Source organism: Octopus sinensis, linkage group LG28, assembly GCF_006345805.1.
Source record: "Octopus sinensis linkage group LG28, ASM634580v1, whole genome shotgun sequence".
Taxonomy (NCBI): domain Eukaryota; kingdom Metazoa; phylum Mollusca; class Cephalopoda; order Octopoda; family Octopodidae; genus Octopus; species Octopus sinensis.
Window position 1 is genome coordinate 9872881 of NC_043024.1, and position 24241 is coordinate 9897121.

The 24241-nt window shown below is 39.4% G+C and overlaps 1 protein-coding gene across 1 annotated transcript in view; it reads left to right on the forward strand.

The window, feature by feature from the left end:
• LOC115225660 (rho GTPase-activating protein 1) overlaps positions 1-24241 on the forward strand; it is a 113443-nt gene that overhangs the window by 36034 nt on the left and 53168 nt on the right. The window contains exon 4 of the mRNA XM_036514513.1: positions 22927-23034. Coding sequence (XP_036370406.1) covers positions 22927-23034 — 108 coding nt within the window. The remainder of the gene's footprint in view (positions 1-22926; positions 23035-24241) is intronic.

A 24241-nucleotide genomic window follows, 5' to 3' on the forward strand; every position in this document is an offset into this window, starting at 1 on the left:
TTTCAGTTTCTGTCTGCCAGATCTCCTCAGAAAACTTCGGCCAGTTATATGTTGCTAATAATTCTTCTCCCTGGAGATTAATCTGCTTTTTATGGAGACAACAGAACAAAGTTGAAGGCTCGGACAAGTTCTGAGAACGTAACATGTCTGGACAAACTTATTACGGAAGTAATTATAATATTTGGCGGCAGTCGTTGCCAACTTATTGACATTTCAATAATTTATGGAAGAAAACATTTTATTTTTACATTGAATATTCTCTTTTCTATTAACTTTATAGCGTTAATTGTTTAATAAATCTTGACCCTTCAAGAGTTGGGGAAGAAAAAGAGGAAGTTTAAAGTTTGGAATCGTTCCAAAGAATCTTTGTTGTTGCCTGGAATTAATATCTGGTGGCTGTGGCAGAACTACAAACAGTGTTTTGTAATGTGTGTGTGTGTGTGTGTCTGTGTAATTCATGTGATTTTCAAATATGCATATACATATATAATTGTATTTATGAATATATGTGTATATATATATATATATATATATATATAATTGTTAATATGTGTGCGTATGTGTGTATTCATCTACCTATCTATCTAGCTCTCTGTCTGTTTATCTACTACCTACCTTCACACTCTCCTCTCTCTCTCTCTCTCTCTCTCTCTATATTATATCTATATATAATATATATTACACACATAAATATATATGTATCTATATTTATATATATATATATACATATTTACAACACCACATATGCATACATGCATGCACTGCACACATATATATATAATATATATATATATATATACATACATACATACATACAGTGCTGCACACACACATATATATATATATAGAGAGAGAGAGAGAGGGATACATATATGTAATTTATATTTACTCTTTCACTCGTTTCAGTCATTTGACTATGGCCATGCTGGAGCACCGCTTTTAGTTGACCAAATTTACCCCCAGGACTTATCCTTTGTAAGCCTAGTACTTATCCTATCGGTCTCTTTTGCCGAACCGCTAAGTTACAGGGACGTAAACACACCAGCATCAGTTGTCAAGCGATGTTGGGGGGACAAGCACAGGCACACATACATATACACACACATACATACATATATATATTCCGTCTACCAAATCCACTCACAAGGCTTTAGTTGGTCAGAGGCTATAGTAGAAGACACTTGGCCAAGGTGCCATGTGGTGGGACTGAACCTGGAACCATGTGGTTCATAAGCAAGCTACTTACCACACAGCCACTCCTACAAATTTCTTATACATATATTTGTGTGTATGTATTATATATAATATATATATATATATATATATATATATGCATGTATGTATATATAATTCAAATTCCTTGTACATCTGTGTATCACTGTATATGTATATATATGTGTGTGTATGTGTGTGCGTGTATGTATATATGTGTGTATATATATATATATATATAGATAGATATAAATATTGATACATATACATGTAATTAATGTCTTTCAAATTTCTTGTGTCTGCATGCATGCATGTGTGTGTGTGTGTGTGGTGAGAGAAGAGAGAGAAAGAAAGAGAAAGAGAGAGAGTCAGTGATTGTGTGTATGTGTGTGTAAGAAAATTGAATTAATATTTTTTTATACACTGATTCTCCTTGCCCTTAACCCTGTGTGAAATGTCAAGAATTTGTGATTGTTGACATTTGAAATCCTGCACTGTCTTGGAGAGGAAATGACAGGATTGGTATTTTGGACGAGTTCTGAAGGATTTCTTTTGCATTTGAGTTACGGGGTTTGTGAATGAAGCAATTATTGATGTGTGGAACTTGTCGCAAGCACTTGAGTTATACATACATGCATACATATGTGCACACATACATACATATGTACGTACATACATACATACATACATACACACATGCATATATACGTATGTATGTACATACATACATACACATACATACATACGTATATATGTACATACATACATACACATACATACGTATGTACATACATACATACACATACATACATACGTACATACATATATACTCACATGCACATACATACATATGTATGTACAGACATACATATACACACACACATACATTCATACACACACACACATACATACATATGTACATACATTCATTTATACATGCATACAGACACACATATTCACACATAAATACATACATACATATATTCATACATTCACACATTCATACATAAATACATACACACACACATACACATACATACACGTGAAAATGTGTGGCCTAGTGGTTAGGGTGGTTGCACTCACCTCCCCTCCTCCTACACCACCACCACCACCCCTCCCCCCCTCTACACCACCACCTCCTCACTTGTGCAAGTCTAATTCAGCTGACAAAAATCAGTCGTACCAGTAATTCAACACAACACACTGCTTGGTCCAGGAATTGAAACCATGCTCTTACTATTGCCAGTACAATTACCTAATCCATAGACCATGTGCTATGTCGTCAAGTACCCTAGTATTTACATTATTTACATTGACGGATATGGCGTAGTGGTTAAGAGCGCGAGCTACTAACCCCATGATTCTGAGTTCGATTCCAGGCAGTGATCATCATCATCATCATCGTCGTCGTTTAGCGTCCGCTTTCCATGCTAGCATGGGTTGGACGATTCAACTGGGGTCTGGCAAGCCAGGAGGCTGCACCAGGCCCAGTCTGATCTGGCAATGTTTCTACGGCTGGATGCCCTTCCTAATGCCATGCCCTTTCTAACACCAGATGCCCTTCCTAACGCCATAATGCCCTTCCTAACGCCATAATGCCCTTCCTAACGCCATAATGCCCTTCCTTACGCCAGATGCCCTTCCTAATGCCATAATGCCCTTCCTAATGCCATAATGCCCTTCCTAACACCAGATGCCCTTCCTAATGCCAATGCCCTAATAATAATAATAATAGCATCGAAAAATATCTTAGGAATGAGAACCCAGGTTAGAAATTTCCCCAAGACACCTGATGAAGGCTGGAGGGTATATCAGCCAAAATGTTGTGTTAACAACAAACAAGATGAGGACAAATGTCCATCAAATGTAGATAATGTAAATAATGGTTAATTATCTTCTTTAATTATTTTTCTACTTTTACATTAGTTAAAAATTATCATCATCATCATCATCATTATTATTATTATCATGAATTCCAGGCAGTGACCTGAATAATAATAATAATAATAATAATAATAACATTGAAAAATACCCTAGGAATGAGAACCCAAGTTTGAAATTTCCCCAAGACACCTGATGAAGGTTGGAGGGTATATCAGCCGAAACGCTGTGTTAACAACTAACAAGATGAGGATTAATATCCGTCAAATGTAAATAATGGAAATAATGTGGAAGAATAGTTGTTGCTGGTTGCAGGTCCACAATGCCCCTGTCACGGGTCCACAGCATTTGGACATTTTTACAGTGGTTACATGGTTATCTCTGTGCAACTCGGTGACAAGACGAGAGATACAATGCAGATACTCTTACTTTCTTTTACTCTTTTACTTGTTTCAGTCATTTGACTGCGGCCATGCTGGAGCACCGCCTTTTAGTCAAGCAAATCGACCCCGGGACTTATTCTTTGTAAGCCCAGTACTTATTCTATCGGTCCTCTTTTGCCGATCCGCTAAGTGACGGGGACGTAAACACACCAGCATCGGTTGTCAAGCAATGCTAGGGGGACAAACACAGACACACAAACCACACTACATAATATATATATATATATATATATATATAATATATACGACAAGCTTCTCTCAGTTTCTTCCGTCTACCAAATCCACTCACAAGGCATTGGTCGACCCGGGGCTATAGCAGACGACACTTTGTCCAAGATGCCACGCAGTGGGACTGAACCCGGAACCATGTGGTTAGTTAGCAAGCTACTTACCACACAGCCACTCCTGCGCCTATATATATATACATAAATACGACGGGCTTCTTTCAGTTTCCGTCTACCAAATCCACTCACAAGGCATTGGTCGACCCGGGGCTGTAGCAGAAGACACTTTGCCCAAGATGCCACGCAGTGGGACTGAACCCGGAACCATGTGGTTGGTAAGCAAGCTACTTACCACACAGCCACTCCTGCGCCTATATATATATATATATACATATATACGACAGGCTTCTTTCAGTTTCCGTCTACCAAATCCACTCACAAGGCATTGGTCGGCCCGGGGCTATAGCAGAAGACACCTGCCCAAGATGCCACGCAGTGGGACTGAACCCGGAACCATGTGGTTGTTAAGCAAGCTACTTACCACACAGCCACTCCTGCGCCTATATGCGGACATATTTTGAAGATGCAGACATATCTTGTTCCAAACTCACAAGGGCTTCTTGCTTCACTCATCAACGTTTGTGACCTTGATTCCATATTTCTCTTTTCTTGGTGTCACATGTCGTCAAAAAGTACACACACACACACCACACACACACATACATACACAGACACACACAGATAAAATAACACACACACACACATCACACATGCATGTGTGTGTATGCACACATAAAGAAAATTGTTATTCAACAGAGTCGTTATGCTTGTTAGCGTGCTGTCTGTATCTGCCTTTATCTTAATTAGATCAATTAATTTGTACTGGAAAGCCTGACTAACATATGCAAATGTCTTTATCTCCCTCTCTCTCCTTCTCTCTCTCCTCCTCCTCCTCTCTTCCTCTGCCTTCCTCTCCTCCTCTCTTACGTAGGACATCTCCAATCTGTTACCAAGGTAGACGTGGCTTTGCGCTTAAGGAGTTCGCTTTCTCAACCATGTGATTCTCAGTTCAATTTCTTCCATGGCAAATCGGGCAGCTGTCGTCTCTAAGACTCAGCTCGACTACGTGCTTCTAGGTGGAATTTGCTAAATGGAAACTGTGCAGAATCTTGCTTTATTTGTGTGTGTGTGTGTGTGTGTGTGCATCAGTTTTCAAGCGATGTCAGGGAGACAAATACAGGTATACAAATCTATACATACATATACATAAAGATATATATATACGACAAGCTTCTTTCAGTTTCCATCTACCAAATCCACTCACAAGGCTTTGGTTGGCCCGAGGCTATAGCAGAAGACGCTTGCCCAAGGTACCACACAGTGGGACTGAACTCGGAACCATGAGGTTGGTAAGCAAGCTACTTACCACACAGCCACTCCTGCTTTTGGATTATATATATATATATATACATATATATATAATATATACCGGAGTAAACACATAAATGTGAAACAAGGTGGAAAAAAGAGTACTCAAATACCAGAGGTAGAGTAATATGCTTTATTTAAAAGCAACAGAATTATAACAAAACCTGTTACTCGGAGTTTCACTGTCTGATGAACAGGAATGTGAAACTCCGAGTAACAGCTTTTGTTAAATTTCTGCTGCTTTTAAATAAAGCATATATATATATATATATATCCTCATCCAATGCCCCTCCCCTCACAAAAATTTTTTTTTTTTCTCTTGCAAGTACTTGGTGACCCTGTCAGTGCAGGTGCTACTTAAAAAGCATCAAGTCCACACTGTAAAGTGGTTGGCATTTGGAAGGGCTTCCAGCTGTAAAAACCCTACCAAAACTGTCACAGAAGCCTGGTTCAGGCTTCTGCCAGGCCACCTATCGTCAGACTGCCCCACCCATGCCAGCATGGAAGGCAGAGATTTACCCTTTAGTGTTCACATTATTCTACCAAAATTAATCCTTTTTTTATCCACATTGTTTTGAACTAATCATGGATTATCTTGTAACTATCAGAATTTGATGAGGTAGCTGTTAATTTTTAAAATGATATTGTAGGGTTGGTGTGAGAGACCAGATCTGGCCAGTTTGAACATAAAACAGGCAGAATACTTTTGGCCAGATATGACCGGTTTAAATGCTAAAGGGTTTGTAACGTTAGTGTAAATATCTTCTCTTGCACTTTTTGGGGGTGCGAGAAGCAATCACTTTCCGTTGCTTTAATAATCCAGATTCTACCAGTCAGAAACAACAAGACGCAGACGTAAAATATATATATCTACTTCATTCTCTTATGACAGTAACAGATAATTGGTGTATCTGGGTATCCCTTTGGTATAGATGTGTCAGAGCTGAACTATATCGCTGTAGAATCTACAGTGTTCAAATGCTAACGACACTGGTCAAAGATGGCGTCCGGAAAGAGGAAGATGATGTTGTCTGCAACAATTTGGTTAAAGCCTTCGGCCGACTGCTATCATAAATGGACAGCGAGAAAATATACGTCCGTTGCCTTCAGTCGCTTTGTCTCAAGTCAATGACTGCTGCTGGACGCTAGTGGTCAACGTCCTACGATCCCCCTGCCTCGGCTAACTGCCACGTAGGCAAAAGGGTCATTTCCGGTGCTTGCGCGCGCATGCGAGAGAGGGCCCTCCTCTCTGCCTTGGTGAAGGCACCAACCAACACCGCACGCGGAAAACAGGGAAGGAGGTGCGCGCGCACCGTTATATAGGATCACTACAGGTTAAACAATGATGACGATGATGATTATGATATATATCAATTCTATATTTATATCACAAAATCTTAGTGTATGCATCAATGCTGTCAATAGAGTACAATTTATTAATTTATTGATTAAAATTAGTATTAATTACTTATTTGTAGTTGTACTATTGTGTCTCTTATCTGCTTGTATCAGTCTAATGTACTTTACTAGCTTATGAAGTACAAGATAACCCCATATATACACACACGTGTACTGGCTCTTTTTCGGTTATGACAACAAGGGTTCCCAGTTGATCTGATCAACGGAACAGCCTGATTGTGAAATTAATGTGCAAGTGGCCGAGTGCTCCACAGACATACTCTTTTACTCTCTTTACTCTTTTACTTGTTTCACTCATTTGACTGCGGCCATGCCGGAGCACCGCGTTTAGTCGAGCAAATCGACCCCAGGATTTATTCTTTGTAAGCCTAGTACTTATTTTGTCCATCTCTTTTGCCGAACTGCTAAGTTACGGGGGACGTAAACACACCAGCATTGATTGTCAAGCGATGTTGGGAGGACATACACAGACACACAAACATATATGCCGTTACGTTCTGAGTTCAAATTCTGCCGAGGTCGACTTTCCCTTTCATCCTTTCGGGGTAGATTAAATAAGTACCAGTTACGCACTGGGGCCGATGTAATCGACTTAATCCATTTGTCTGTCCTTGTTTGTCCTCTCAGTGTTTAGCCCCTTGTGGGTAGTAAAGAAAGATATATATATATATATATATATATATATATATATATATATATATACACACAAATATATAATATATACATATATGTATAAATATACACACGCACATATATGAATAGAAAAACTATTATTTCTCAATCTCTTAACAAGAAACATTCAGTAACAGTACTCTGGAGTAAATATTATGTGGCAACATATTGTGGTAGACCTAGTTAGGATGGATATTACTGGGGGCTAAATAACAGCAACATTCGTCCTACCCAGGACTGCCACATTATGTTGGCAAATAATCTTTAGTATATATATGTGTGTATGTGTGTATATATGTATATGTGTGTATATATATGTATATATATGTGTGTGTGTGTGTGTATATACAGTTGCGGCCAAAAAGTTCAGAACGGCATTGTTTTAGTTAGAAAAGTAGGTATAATTTTTTATCAAAGTTGTTTTATATTCTATCATTTTCACAGACAATAAATATGATATTATTTGTTATTGTCTGAGATTTTGGTGTAATTTGAGAGGATAATACAAAAGTTATGGATGATTTAGTGATTTACTGCAAAACCTATGATAAAAAATTATACCTACTTTTCTAACGAAAACAATGCTGTTCTGAACTTTGGTCGCAACTGTATATATATATGTATATGTGTGTTATATATATTTGTAATATATATATATAATATATATATTATATATTATATAGAAATTCGGGGTGAGTACTGATAATTATAAGCACCTGTGTATACCGTTTGGTGGTGTGTAGGTGGAGTAGTAAATTAATCAAAATAAATAAAAACATGATGCGAAGGATCAGCGGTACATATGTTTCGGTCCTTTATTAGACAGATTTATAACAATGCATAATGTATGTCTGTGGCCTTCTTCAGCCGCGCACAACAGCTTCCACAAGGACATGTGTTACAATCAAAAGTTCTTGGTTGGGAATGCAAATCCCTCATTCACGTACAACATAATGCGGCAGCAGCATAGAATTGAAGCGTCCATCTCTTTCTTCTCTCATGTACATTGAGAAGAAAAGAGATGGACGCTTCAACTCTATGCTGCTGCCGCATTATGTCGTACGTGAATGAGAGGATTTGCATCCCCAACCAAGAACTTTTGATGTAACACATGTCCTTGTGGAAGCTGTTGTGCGCGGCTGAAGAAGGCCACAGACATATATTATGCATTGTTATAAATCTGTCTAATAAAGGCCCCAAACATATGTACCGCTGAATCCTTCGCATCATGTTTTTATTTTATTTTGATTAATATATATATATATATATATATATATATATATATATATATAATATATATTAATAATATATATATATATATATATATGTGTGTATATGTGTGTATATGTATGTAATATATATATATATATATATACATATATGCACATATAATATACACATGCATACATATATGCACATATATATATATGATTGTTGATGTCTAACTGTTGCTGGCATGGAAAATGTTTTGTCTTTCGTTTCTGGTTCTCATGGGAATATTCTAAACATTTTTATCTTCATATAAGTGAGGTCACTCTTAGAACTGTCCTTGTGAAATTTTCATGTCTTTTTAGTAATATTTGAAAAAGCAGTGTGTGTGTGTGTGTGATTTGCTGCAGAAACATTGAACTAACATTATAACAATAATTATAACAAATATTCTGCTCAACACCACAGATTTTGATTCTCGGTCGTTTGACATTCGCCAGTTGGCCATGTCCCTTAGTGGTTGACCATTTGTGCATCTCTGATCATGAGTAGAAGTAGTGGGGGAGCGTCATAGCCATTTGTTGAAAGGAATTGTTTGGGGTTTGAATAATTCACCTCTGGAAACATGGGTGTTTCATTCAACATTCTTAAACAATAGGCATAGGAGTGGCTGTGTGGTAAGTAGCTTGTTTACCAACCACATGGTTCCGGGTTCAGTCCCACTGCGTGGCATCTTGGGCAAGTGTCTTCTACTATAGCCTCGGGCCCACCAAAGCCTTGTGAGTGGATTTGGTAGACGAAACTGAAAGAAGCCCGTCGTATATATGTATATATTATATATATATATATATATAATATATGCATGTGTGTGTTTGTGTCTGTGTTTGTCCCCCTAGCATTGCTTGACAGCCGATGCTGGTGTGTTTACGTCACCGTCACTTAGCGGTTCAGCAAAAGAGACTGATAGAATTGTTTGTGTGTCTGTGTTTGTACCCCTAGCATTGCTTGACAACCGATGCTGGTGTGTTTATGTCCCTGTTACTTAGCGGTTCGGCAATAGAGACCGATAGAATAAGTACTAGGCTTACAAAAGAATAAGTCCCGGGGTCGAGTTGCTCGATTAAAAAGGTGGTGCTCCAGCATGGCCACAGTCAAATGACTGAAACAAGTAAAAGAGAGAGTAACCCTTATTCAGGAACCTTTTGAATGAGATGGGCTACTGGACTTTAAGAAAATTCTAACTGGGCCCCACTTGCAAAATCATGCCCCGTTTATCTTGATCCTGACTCTCACACCATTCTAAAAATAACACAATCACATCATCATAATCTCAAGGTTATGAGATAATGAATGATTAATCCAAAACAATGAGAATAAATAAGGATTCCATTAACAGATAATCTGAACGCTAAATGGTGAATGCCAGTTTTTCCATGCTGGCATGGGTTGGGGGATTGACAGGAGCTGGTCAAGTCAGACGACTGCACCAAGCCAAGCTTTAATATTTGTTTTTGCAGGGTTTCTATGGTTGGATACCCTTTCTACTTTGGATACCCAACTACTTTGCAGAGTGTCCTGGGTGCATTTTATGTGGCACCAGCACCAGTGAGGTCACCAAGCAACTTGCAAGACAAAGACCCTTCAACTGAGTGGTGGCATAGCAAAGAGGTGGGTGGCTTTGTGCTAGGTGATGAGAGGTTAGGGCTATAATATAGGGATTGTTAGGGCTGTAATAGAGGGAAGGCATGTGGCTTAGGGGTTATGGCATTCAGCTCACAATTGTAAGGTCAAGAGTTCAATTCCTGGCAACGTGTTGTGTCCTTGACCAAGACACTTTATTTCACGTTGCTCCAGTCCACTCGGGTGGTAAAAATGAGTAGTACCGGTATTTCAAAGGGCCGGCCTTGTCATGCTGAATCTCCCTGAGAACTACATTAAGGGTACACGTGTCTGTGGAGTACTCAGCTACATGCTAGTTAATTCCATGAGCAAGCTGTTCCATTGATCTTTTCACCTGGGACCCTCGGCATCCTAACCGACGAAGTGCTCCTTTTTTAACAAATGTCTTACAGTAAGGAAGATACATGGTTACCGCAGGTGGAAAAGGTGTGGATAAGAGAGAAAGAGAGCAGGGGAGAGAGAGAGAGGGAAGATGGTGAAGATGATGTGTTGGGGGTACACAAGATAATGACAGGTAAGTTCAGAATTACGAGAGAATAATAGAAATGCCAAACCAACTTCATTGAGAAACCTGAGATTGAGGTTTTCATATCTGCAGATAATTGCAGAGAAGTTCAGGTTACTTTCAGCTAATTATATCTACCTGTTGTGATATCACAGGTAGATTTTTGATAGGTAGTATTAATTAGGTTGATGTTTTTGGGAGGGCTAATGACATTTATTTGTTGTTATCTTTCAAGCAGGTATATATGGAGGGCAGGTTCATTGCCCTGTTTGGAGAGCTAATTGCATTCATCTGTGGCTTTATTTACAGGTAGAAATATCATGCATAGTTTTAATAGTGGTGTTTAGAAGACCTTGGGTGAGCAAGGGTCTTCTACCAAAATCCCCAACCAGAGCCTTGTGAGTGGATTTAGCTTAAAGAATCTGAAAGAAACACATGTATGTATATATATATATTATATTAATATATATATATATATATGTATATATAGGCGCAGGAGTGGCTGTGTGGTAAGTAGCATGCTAACCAACCACAGTCCCACTGCATGGCATCTTGGGCAAGTGTCTTCTGCTATAGCCCCGGGCCGACCAATGCCTTGTGAGTGGATTTGGTAGACGGAAACTGAAAGAAGCCCGTCGTATATATGTATATATATATGTAGATGTGTGTGTATGTGTTTGTGTGTATGTGTTTGTGTGTCTGTGTTTGACCCCCTAGCATTGCTTGCCAACCGATGCTGGTGTGTTTACATCCCCGTCACTTAGCGGTTCGGCAAAAGGGAACGATAGAATAAGTACTGGGCTTACAAAGAATAAGTCCCGGGGGTCGATTTGCTCGAATCAAGGCGGTGCTCCAGCATGGCCGCAGTCAAATGACTAAAACAAGTAAAAGAGTAAAAGAGTATTATCATCATCATCATCATCGTCATAATCATTATTATTATTGTTATTATTATTGTTATTGCAGTGAGTAATCTCTAGAATAAATAGTAACAGTTGGTCAGTTGGTGTGATCCGTTAATCTAGTTTCTCCTTCTTACAACTGATCAATATTTCTTTGTTTGTTTTGACTGATTTCTCTAAGAAGCCAACGAAGTACTAAACTTTTGAAGTTTAATAGTTCTTCGGTAAATTGCGTTGTCTGTATTTGTTTGTGTCCATGTTTGTGTAAGTGTTTTTAGATTTAGGCACAATAACAATAATAGCAGTCTTTCCAATTTTTGGCACCAGGCCAGCAATTTAGATAGGAGGTGGGGGTAAATCGATTTCTTCAAACTCACTCCATCCCCCGCCCCCACAGTACTTGACTGTTAGTTTAACTGATCCCGAGAGGATGAAAAAGCCAAGCTGGCTGCAGTGGAATTTGAACCCAGAACGTCAAGAGTCGGGATGAATACTGCAAAGCATTCTTTCCAAACTCAGAGCATAAAGCAGGGGTCCCCAAACATTGTGTACCTATATATATATATATATATATATATATATATGTGTGTGTGTGTGTGTGGTTTAGTGGTTAGGGCATTCGGCTCATGATCGTAAGGTCGTGAGTTCAATTCCCGGCGACGCGTTGTGTCCTTGAACAAGACACTTTATTTCACCTTGCTCCAGTCTACTCAGCTGGCAAAAATGAGTTGTACCTGTATTTCAAAGGGTCAGCCTTGTCACTCTCTGTGTCACGCTGATTATCCCCGAGAACTACGTTAAGGGTATGCGTGTCTGTGGAGTACTCAGCCACTTGCACATTAATTTCACGACGAGCAGACTGTTCCGTTAATCGTATCTGCTGGGACCCTCGTCGTTGTAACCGACGGAATGCTACTTCCTTCTTATTATATATATTATATATATATCACAGGAGTGGCTGTGTGGTAAGTAGCTTGCTAACCAGCCACATGGTTCCGGGTTCAGTCCCACTGCGTGACATCTTGGGCAAGTGTCTTCTGCTATAGCCTCGGGCCGACCAATGCCTTGTGAGTGGATTTGGTAGACGGAAACTGAAAGAAGCCTGTCGTATATATGTATATATATATATATATATGTGGTGTGTGTATATGTTTGTGTGTCTGTGTTTGTCCCCCTAGCATTGCTTGACAACCGATGCTGGTGTGTTTACGTCCCCGTCACCTAGCGGTTTGGCAAAAGAGACCGATAGAATAAGTACTGGGCTTACAAAGAATAAGTCCCGGGGTCGATTTGCTCGACTAAAGGCGGTGCTCCACCATGGCCGCAGTCAAACGACTGAAACAAGTAAAAGAGTAAAAGAGTATATGTGTCTGCTTGTGGTTAACTACTTGGGCCTATCTTTGTCAGCATGTATTTACATGTCTGTCTGTGTGTTTGTGTGTCTGTGTGTTTGTGTGTGTCCATCTGTCTTCTGTGTCTCTTTGTGTCTGTGTGTATATGTATGTGTTTTTGTGGTGTGTGTGTGTGTTGTGAGACTGTCTTCTCTCTGTATATATGTGTATGTATGTATGTGTGTATATATCTGTGTATGTTTCTTATACACTTCTCCGTTCATGTTTGTGTGCGTGTGTGTTTGTATGTGTGTTATATGTTTTTATGTATGTATACCTTTGTGTGTATGTGTGTATATTGTGTGTGTGTAGCTGTCTTCTCTGTGCGTATGTGTGTGTGTGTATATGTGTATATGTATCTCTGTGTTTCTCTGCTCATATTTGTGTATGTGTCACTACTTCTGTGTATGTATGTGTGCCCCTGTGTGTGTGTGTGTGTGTATGTATGTATGTATGTATGTATGTGTGTATGTATATATGTGTGTGTATGTATGTGTGTGTGTGTGTATGACCTGTATGATCTCTGATCTTAATTAACATTTAATTACAAACTCGTCAGTTCTGCCCATCACCATGACGTATCAAGATTCTAATTGCCTTCGATGTCACCCAGGTAAGCTAACCCCCTACATATTTCGGGCCCCACCAACAGGCTTCCCCTTCCCTTCTCCCTTCAAATATTAGTATTAAGGGCACCAGACAGGACCCACTTTTTATCTGTCCCCTTCCCTCCTTCTTTTATGTTTGCTTGAACTAAACACAGCAAAGAGACAAGGTGGACGTTGACATGTCTGTACAGTGGTTGCGTTGGTGGTGCCAGTGGTATTTCTATGTTCCGGGGTTTCGGAGACTCTGGTGGCGTGGGTGGGGGACATTTACTGCGTTTGGTGAGTGTGGAGAAGGAGTTGTGAGTTCAAATCCCCCCAGCCCAGTGCTCATGTTTCAAAGACCCTGTGTCTGTGGCACAACTACATTTAAGATGATGAGAGGCCTTTTCAAAGGCTCGTGGTGGGTATCTCAGTTGATGCCACAGTCTGTGTGGATACTGCTGGGTACCACAGTCTATTGTGGTACATTTTGTTCCCTTCTCACATTTTGTTACCTGATATTACCTCCATACACAATTTGTACTCCATACTTTATACTCTCTATATTTGTACTCTATACCTTACACTCTATATATTTCTACTCTATATATTTGTACTCTATACCTTACATTCTATATATTTCTACTGTATATATTTGTACTTTATATATTTCTACTCTATATATTTGTACTCTGTATATTTGTACTCCCTACATTACACTATACCTTACACTCTATACCTTATACTCCTTATGCTCTGTATATTTGTACTCTATACCTTATACTCCATATATTTGTACTCTATACCTTACACTCTATATATTTGTACTCTATACCTTATGTTCTATATATTTGTACTCTATATGCTTGTACTTTATACTTTATGTATTTCTACTCTATATATTTATACTCAAAGCATTATACTCTATATATTTGTACTCTATATATTTCTACACTATTTATTTGTACTCTCTATTTTTACTCTATGCATTACACCCTATATGCTTGTACTTTATACCTTATGCTCTATATATTTGTACTCTATATATTTGTACTCCCTACATTATACTCCATATCTTTATACTCCATATATTTGTACTCCCTACAAGGTGTTACTCTACACCAAGCATATAAGACATTACTCCATGCAGTGGTCGCTATATACACAATATATATATACACTATACACAACACATTCTACACACAATAGCTGACTCCACGCACACGATTACTGTGTACAACATATCATTCACTATACACCCGATTACCCGACACAATGCCACAACACACCCAAGCTTCCTTTTGTCCGTTTTGAACGACACCAAACAGTCACTCTGACATATGAGACATCAAAGAAAAATAAAATAAAATAAAATAAAACAAATATTCATAAATAAATAATAAAAAAAAATAACAATGAAACACTTTTGCTATGATATATTTTTGCACATTTCGTGTTGTTTCTGTGATTAGATTACAAAAGCGGTGGGCTTAAAATGTCACCCTGTTTAACACCATCACAACCAACTCCTTGGCACGCTATGTCTCTGTGGTGGATTCCATTCTGTTTTAAGTGCCCTGATTTTACCTTTTGCCCAGTTTACACACACTCACACACTAACATCATCATCATCATCATCGTTTAACGTCCGTTCTCCATGCTAGCATGGGTTGGACGGCTCAACTGGGGTCTGGGAAGCCAGGAGGCTGCATCAGGCCCCAGTCTGATCTGGCAGTGTTTCTACAACTGGATACTCTTCTTAACGCCAACCACTCTGAGAGTGTAGTGGGCGCTTTTTATGTGCCACTAGCACAGGTGCCAGAGGAGGCTGGCAACAATCACAATCGGTTGGTGCTTTTCACGTGCCACCGGTATGGAAGCCAGTCAAGGCGGCGCTCGCATCGTCCACATTCAGATGGTGCCTTTTACGTACCACTGGCACTGGGGCCAGAGGAAGCTGGCAACGACCATGATCGATTGGTGCTTTACATGCCACCGGCACGAAAGCCAGTCATGGTGGCACTGGCACAGTGATCACAACTACAATTTCCATTTGATTTTGATGTACTTGACGCAATAGGTCTCCTCAAGCACAGCATGTGGTCCTAGCACAGCATGTGGCCCTAGCACAGCATGTGGCCCTAGCACAGCATGTGGCCCTGGCACAGCATGTCGCTCTACGATCCAAGGTACCTGAGTGGGCTAGGGCTGGTTATGCGACACTGGTGTAGGTTACAGCTGTGAACTCACTTTATTTGCAGTCACAGCATACCTCCTGGGGTCTCAGTCTCTCATCATTATATATATATATATATATATATATATATATATATATATATATAATTTTTTTAGTATAACACATACAAAATTCTATAAACAAGCCTTTCAATAGAAATATTCTCCTGAATTGAACTGCGACTGCCAGCCGCCACTGACCATTCAAAATACGACCATCAGGGCTCCCAGATTCTCCCACCCCCCTTTTCCTCACCAGCCTTCTTCCTCTACTACCCTACCAAGAACTCACAACGACCCCCAACCACAAGTGCAAAACAAGGGAGTCAGAGAAAGGCAGAATGCCACTTATATCTGAACACTACTATAGAATATTCCTTTAAAAAAACTTTTCTTCTAATTTTTCTAAATTTAATTATTTAATCGTTACAGTTGAAAAGGTCTCAAAATGACCGAAACCGGTACTGAAAGATTCACTATAAAATTATTTTAGCATTTTCTATTTTTGACTTGTTTTTTCATATATATATATATATGTATATATATATATACACACACAAACACACATAAACACACATACTTACACACACAGACACACACACATATATATATATATATATGTATACATATACACATATATGTATATATGGGAAGGTTAGAGTTAACCTCTTTAATAAATACTGTATTAAATCATTAACTGTGAGGCAAATTTATATATATATATTTATATACATACACACACACATATACATAAAGACACATACACACACACACACACATATACATATACACACATACACTCACATACATGCACTTCATGCACACACACATATATGTATACAGACACACCTATCCATACACGTGCATATGTACATCCGCTGCACATTTAGTTGGTTTGTTAATGGTGATATATACACACACATATTTTCATATAGACACATGCACACATATGTATATATACATATACACATATATAGATATATATTTGATATGTAAACGTGGACCGTTTAAAAGCTGACTCAAAATAAATAGCATTAAAAAAACCGTGAAACGAGGCAGGAAAATGGTATTCAATACCATCCAACAGACGAAGAAGAAAAATTTAGGCGTAGGAGTGGCTGTGTGGTAAGTAGCTTGCTAACCAACCACATGGTTCTGGGTTCAGTCCCACAGCGTGGCACCTTGGGCAAGTGTCTTCTGCTATAGCCTCGGGCCGACCAAGGCCTTGTGAGTGGATTTGGTAGACGGAAACTGAAAGAAGCCCGTCGTATATATATATATATATATATATAGGCATAGGAGTGGCTGTGTGGTAAGTAGCTTGCTAACCAACCACATGGTCCCGGGTTCAGTCCCACAGCGTGGCACCTTGGGCAAGTGTCTTCTGCTATAGCCTCGGGCCGACCAAAGCCTTGTGAGTGGATTTGGTAGACGGAAACTGAAAGAAGCCTGTCGTATATATGTATATAATATATTATATATATATATATATCTGTTGTGTCTGTGTTTTGGTAGACGGAAACTGAAAGAAGCCTGTCGTATATATGCATATATATTATAATATATATATGTATATATATATATATATACATGTAGGAGTGGCTGTGTGGTAAGTAGCTTGCTAACCAACCTCATGGTCCGGGTTCAGTCCCACTGCGTGGCATCTTGGGCAAGTGTCTTCTACTGTAGCCTTGGGCCGACCAAAGCCTTGTGAGTGGATTTGTAGACGGAAACTGAAAAGAAGCCCGTCGTACATATGTATATATAATATATATATATATATATATATAATATATATATATATGTATGTGTGTGTGTGTGTGTCTGTGTTTGTGTGTCGTGGTGTGTCCCCCAACATCGCTTGACAACCGATGCTGGTGTGTTTACGTCCCCGTCACTTAGCGGTTCGGCAAAAGAGACCGATAGAATAAGTACTGGGCTTACAAAGAATAAGTCCCGGGGTCGAGTTGCTCGACTAAAGGCGGTGCTCCAGCATGGCCGCAGTCAACTGACTGAAACAAGTAAAAACAGTATATATACATATACACACATACACTCACATACATGCACTCATGCACACACACATATATGTATACAGACACACCTATCCATACACATGTGCATATGTAAATCCGCTGCACATTTAGTTGGTTTGTTAATGGTGATATATACACACACATATTTTCATATAGACACATGCACACATTGTATATATACATATACACATATATAGATATATATTTGATATGTAAACGTGGACCGTTTAAAAGCTGACTCAAAATAAATAGCATTAAAAAAACCGTGAAACGAGGCAGGAAAATGGTATTCAATACCATCCAACAGACGAAGAAGAAAAATTTAGGCGTAGGAGTGGCTGTGTGGTAAGTGCTTGCTAACCAACCTCATGGTTCCGGGTTCAGTCCCACTGCGTGGCATCTTGGGCAAGTGTCTTCTACTGTAGCCTTGGGCCGACCAAAGCCTTGTGAGTGGATTTGGTAGACGGAAACTGAAAAGAAGCCGTTCGTACATATGTATATATATATAATATATATAATATATATATATATGTATGTGTGTGTGTGTGTGTCTGTGTTTGGTGTGTCTGTGTTTGTCCCCCAACATCGCTTGACAACCGATGCTGGTGTGTTTACGTCCCCGTCACTTAGCGGTTCGGCAAAAGAGACCGATAGAATAAGTACTGGGCTTACAAGAATAAGTCCCGGGGTCGAGTTGCTCGACTAAAGGCGGTGCTCCAGCATGGCCGCAGTCAACTGACTGAAACAAGTAAAAACAGTATATATACATATACACACATACACTCACATACATGCACTCATGCACACACACATATATGTATACAGACACACCTATCCATACACATGTGCATATGTACATCCGCTGCACATTTAGTTGGTTTGTTAATGGTGTTATATTTAATATGTAAATGTGGACTGTTTAAAAGCTGACTAACACAAAAAGCATTAAAAAAAGTGTGAAATGAGATAGGAAAATGGTATTCAATACCATCCAACAGACGAAGAAGAGAAATCTAAAATAAACTAAATTAAATTAAACGACCATTTGTAATTTTAGCAAAACCTAAGTTACAACATTGACTGGTGGTGGTGGTGGTGGTGGGAGATGGTAGTTGTGGTGGCAGTGTGGGTGGTGGTGGTGGTGGTGGTGGTGTTGGCGCCAGTGTGGGTGGTGGTGGTGGTGGCAGTGTGGGAGGTGGTGGTGGTGGTGGTGGCAGTGTGGGAGGTGATGGTGGTGGTGGCAGTGTGGGAGGTAGGGTGGTGGTTGTGGTGGTGTTGGTGGTTGCAGCAATAGCAGTAGTAGTTTTAGACTTCTGTAGCGGGGTTTGAACTTGCGACTGTCCTACTGTTGGGTAATGACTGTAAAAATGCCATCTTGAATACAGGCAGCCTTCAAAGGTTCACCGGAATAATGCTACTCAACGGGGTGGGTGGAGTGTAACCTGGAGGTCCAAAGGAGTCTCTTAGGTCAAGATGCAATGGTCACAGCTCTTATTTCTTTATTGTCCACCAGGGGACAAACACAGAGGGGACAAACAAAGACAGACAAACGGATTAAGTCGATTACATCTACCCCAGTGAATAACTGGTACTTAATTTATCGACCCCCGAAAGGATGAAAGGTAAAGTCGGAATTTGAACTCAGAACATAACAGCAGACGAAATAACACTAAGCATTTCGCTCGGCGTGCCAACGTCTATGCTAGCTCACCGCCTGACACTATGGACATGCGGTTGGAACATTGATCAGAAGAATCACAAGACAGGTTCCTAAAGCCAAGCCAAAGGTGATATTGGAGTTTGAAGCAATCCTTCAGACCTTGCTGGATTGTGTGAAATCATCCAACTCATGCCAGCACGGAAAAACAGACGTTAAACGATGATTAATGATAATGATGAATAATGTAGTCTTACATATACTTTATGTCCTTCCTTGTCTGAGACAGTAGTGAGAGTTGAGGGAGATTTGGCTACTATTTCTAGCAAGTGAAGGGACCACTTGCAGGTTTTGCTCTTTTTATTCCTGGAATATGTTGTATTGTTTAGCCCAATAACTGTTTGGATTAACCCTTTCGTTACCATGTTTCTGTTAAGATGCTCTGTGTTTCTTCCAATTACTTTAAATCTAACAAAGAATTTAGTAAAATAACTTAGTTATCATTTAAGCTAGTGTTAGGACTAATTGTGACTAAGGTTTGGTGGAAGATTTTAATTCAAAACTTATGAAAACAAGACATTTTGTACTAGAGAGCCAGAGGTGGTTTCAGTCGGGTTGGTATCAAAAGGGTTAAATATAACAAAGAATTTAGTAAAATAACTTTATCATTCAGCTAGTGTTAGGTACATAAATTGTGACTAAGGTTTGCTGGAAGATTTTAATTCAAAGCTTATGAAAACAAGACATTTGAACCCAGAGCCAGAGCCAGTTTCAGTCGGGTTGGTATCAAAAGGGTTAAATTAATCATTTGTTAACCCTTTTGTTACCATATTTCTATTGAGATGCTCTGTGTTTCTTTCAATTAATTATAAAATATAACAAAGAATTTAGCAAAATAACAGTCGTCATTCAGCTAGTGTCAGGAACATAAATTGTGACTAAGGTTTGGTGGAAGATTTTAATTCAGAAATTATGAAAACAAGACATTTGTACTCAGAGCCAGGGGCAGTTTCAGTCGGGTTGGTATCAAAAGGGTTAAACAGTTCTCTTGTCAAAGGTAGTCAGGCCCTAATGACCCTATCATTCTCGTTTTCTAGGCATAATATACCAGGGACTACATTATACAATGTGTCCTTCCTTTTTATTTTCTTTTGTACTTCAACTGACTGTGATCTAGTTGCTATTTCTAGCCAGTGAGGTCAAACCACGACCACCACCACCGCCAGTGCAAAGAGAAGGCCTTCTCTGTTTCAGTTAAAGACAAGTTATTTCACATGAGAAAATATACATGAAACCAATACTTTGTAGTAACGAGTGTGGCTACGATATGACGAGGAGGACGGCCTAGTTAATTGATGACCCAGAAACTAAATATTCTAGGCATCTTGGCTAAGCGCTTTGTAAACGTATTCATCTGCTTTTCAATTCACAATTTCGGAATCTCGTGATCTGTGACTCTCATACAAAATGAACAAAAAAGACTTTAAAAAAAACCCACAAAAAAACCGAAAATAACATTTAAAAAAAAATACTCAACTGCCCATCCCAGTTGCTGTAAATCTAAACCCGAGCGAAGTTTTTTTTTTGCGATGTGGGCGTAAATATGTTTGTGGCTGTGTGGGTTAGTGCTTTGCTTCATAACTGACGTTTTTCCAGGTTCAATCTCACCTACAACAGGTATCTTCCACAATTGTTTGTGGCTAGAATTTAGTAGATGGAATCTACAGAGACATAACCCAATAAGGTTTGAAAATCAATCAGGTTATTCATTATGTTTTCAGTCTGTGGAGAAATGACCAAAGTCATTGCCCAGTTTATAATTATACCATATGTTGCATATATATATATGTGTGTGTGGAGGTGCAATGGCCTAGTTGTTAGGGCAGCGGACTTGCGGTCGTAGGATCGCAGTTTCGATTCCCAGACTGGGCGTTGTGAGTGTTTATTGAGCGAAAACACCCAAAGCTCTACGAGGCTCCGGCAGGAGGTGGTGGCGATCCCTGCTGTACTCTTTCGCCACAACTTTCTCCCACTCTTTGTTCTGTTGGCCTGCTCGCTTAGCCAGCGGGGTGGCGTCATTTGAAGGCTAAAACAATGCGAAGCGCATTGTGACCAGTGATGTGTAACAACATCTGATAGCCTGGTAGGTCACGTGATCACGTGATATATATATTAATATATATATATATATATATATATATATATACTCTTTTACTCTTTTACTTGTTTCACTCATTTGACTGTGGCCATGCTGGAGCACCGCCTTTTAGTCGAGCAAATGGACCCCATGGCTTATTCTTTGTAAGCCTAGTACTTATTCTATCGGTCACTTTTTGCCGAACCACTATGTTACAGGGACGTAAACACACCAGCATCGGTTGTCAAGCAATGTTGGGGGACAAACACAGACATACAAACATATACACACACATGCTTATATATATATATATACGACGGGCTTCTTTCAGTTTCCGTTTACCAAATCCACTCACAAGGCTTTGGTCAGCCCGAAGCTATAGTAGAAGACACTTGCCCAAGGTGCCACGCAGTGGGACTGAACCCAGAACCATGTTGTTGACAAGCAAGCTACTTACTACACACCCACTCCTACATATATATATATGTATATATGATACAGCACGCAGTCTTTTCAGTGAATAGGTCACGGTCTCAAAGCAACGAAAATATTTTGGCAAATTAAATTTAAATGTTGAAGTGAATCTAATGGCTTTTGTGTGTTTCTTAAATGGCTTATAAACACCTTCCACGCTGCAATTGTTTTCATTCCAGCACACGATCTCAGATCAGGTCACTTGCTATGCAAGTACCTCTCCCTATATATATATATATATATATATATATTCAGTCTACGGAGAAATGGCTAAAAATTTTCCCTGTTTATAATTATACCATACGTTAGATACACATTATATCATACCTTGATACTGTGTGGACTAAGATCCCTGTTGATAGGCCACTGGTATTTATATAGAGTGTTAAACACTTTCAGTATGCAAATTAGGGATTCCTTCACAGAGTAACTGCTGCATTTGTTGAGTATATAATCAGTTTGATTGCAGTAGTGGCATTGACAATAACAGTGGAGGTAGTGGTGGTGGTAGTGGTTGTTGTTGTTAAGCAACAAGGCGGGTAAGGGTGATTAGGTGATGGTCTAGGGCTTAGGGGCGGGAGACCCCAGACCTTGGAAAAAAACAAGTTTGGTTGTCTTGTAGTCGAGGGCTCTTCATTGATACCTGACACCACTGGGAGGTGGTCCTCGAAGTCGCTGGGAATGGAGATCTCCAGGTCCAAATTCTTGAAGGTAGTGGTGGAGATGGTAATGGTGGTGGTGGTGGTGGTGTTGATGATGATGCTGACGCTGGTGGTGATGCTGACACTGCAAAAAACCGTTGTACTAATAACCATATTTCCTTTCTCTCTTCAGGAAGTTTTGAAGAATACAGCGAAGGTTCGGCGGGCGATTACGATTCTGTTTGCGAAGAGGCTGAGTTGGAACTTGACCAGGATGGCTTGGAATTAGCTGCTCAAGAAGGTATTACCAGATATTCTTACTTCTAAACCGTTACTGGCGCCAGTCGTTGGACTACGCCCATACTGGAGCACTGCCTTCAAGGGTTTTTTTACACGATCGAGGCATGGTTCTTATTTCAGTTTAGTACTTATTTTATTGATCTCTGTTTGGCAGTGCACTAAGTCACTATTTTTTTTTTCTTTTACATAAAAGGGATGCAACCCAACATCACCTTACACTGTTACACATATACATACATATACATACACACACAGACGTGTGCTCATGCATGCACACACACACATACACATACACGTATATGTATATATGTATATCTATTATATAAAATCCGTTCTGTCTGTCTGTCTGTGTGTCTTCTAGGATCTCGGGCATCCTCCTTCTGATTGCGCTCAGATTTGATATGTAGATACTGACGGCATCAGGGTGTGTATAAGTCTTGAAAAAATTACCAAAATCGATTCCAGGTGAGAATGCGATCGATAAAGCCATGGGAACGTGCATTTGTATGCGCAAGTACATCAGCTGTTATGATCGCTTCAAAATGTGTCTTTAAGCATTTTCATGGTCCCTACTCTGATGAATTTTCTGGTCTTGTATCCTCTCTCGGCTCCTTTGTTTCATCCGCTTCTCTTCCCATGTTCATCGTTTCTCAGTTGAGTTTCCTGTTGGTCATAAATCCTGTTATTCCAATAACCTCTTTCCAAGAATTACTTCTCTTTGGAACTCATTACCATCATCTTGTTTTCAAAATCAGAATCAATTGTTGATATGATGGCTTTTCTTCTTCTGGGCTGGCGTCTTTGGCTCATCATCAAAATGTGTCTTCATAATTATTTCCATGGTCATTAATCTGATGAACTTTCTGGTCTTGTATCCTCTCTCAACGCTTAATTGTGTCATCAGCTTCTCTTCCCAGGTTCATTGTTTCACAGTTGAGTTTCCTGTTGGTCATACATCCTTTTATTCCAACAATTTCTTTCCAAGAATTGCTGCTCTTTGGAACTCATTACCATCATCTTGTTTTCAAAATCAGAATCAGTTGTTAATAAGATGGGTTTTCTTTTTCTTCTGGGTTGGATTCTTTGGCCCATCATCAAAATGTATCTTCACTGTGCCTTTTCTTTAATTATTTCCATGGTCATTAATCTGATGAACTTTCTCGTCTTGTATCCTCTCTCAACACCTTTGTGTCATCAGCTTCTCTTCC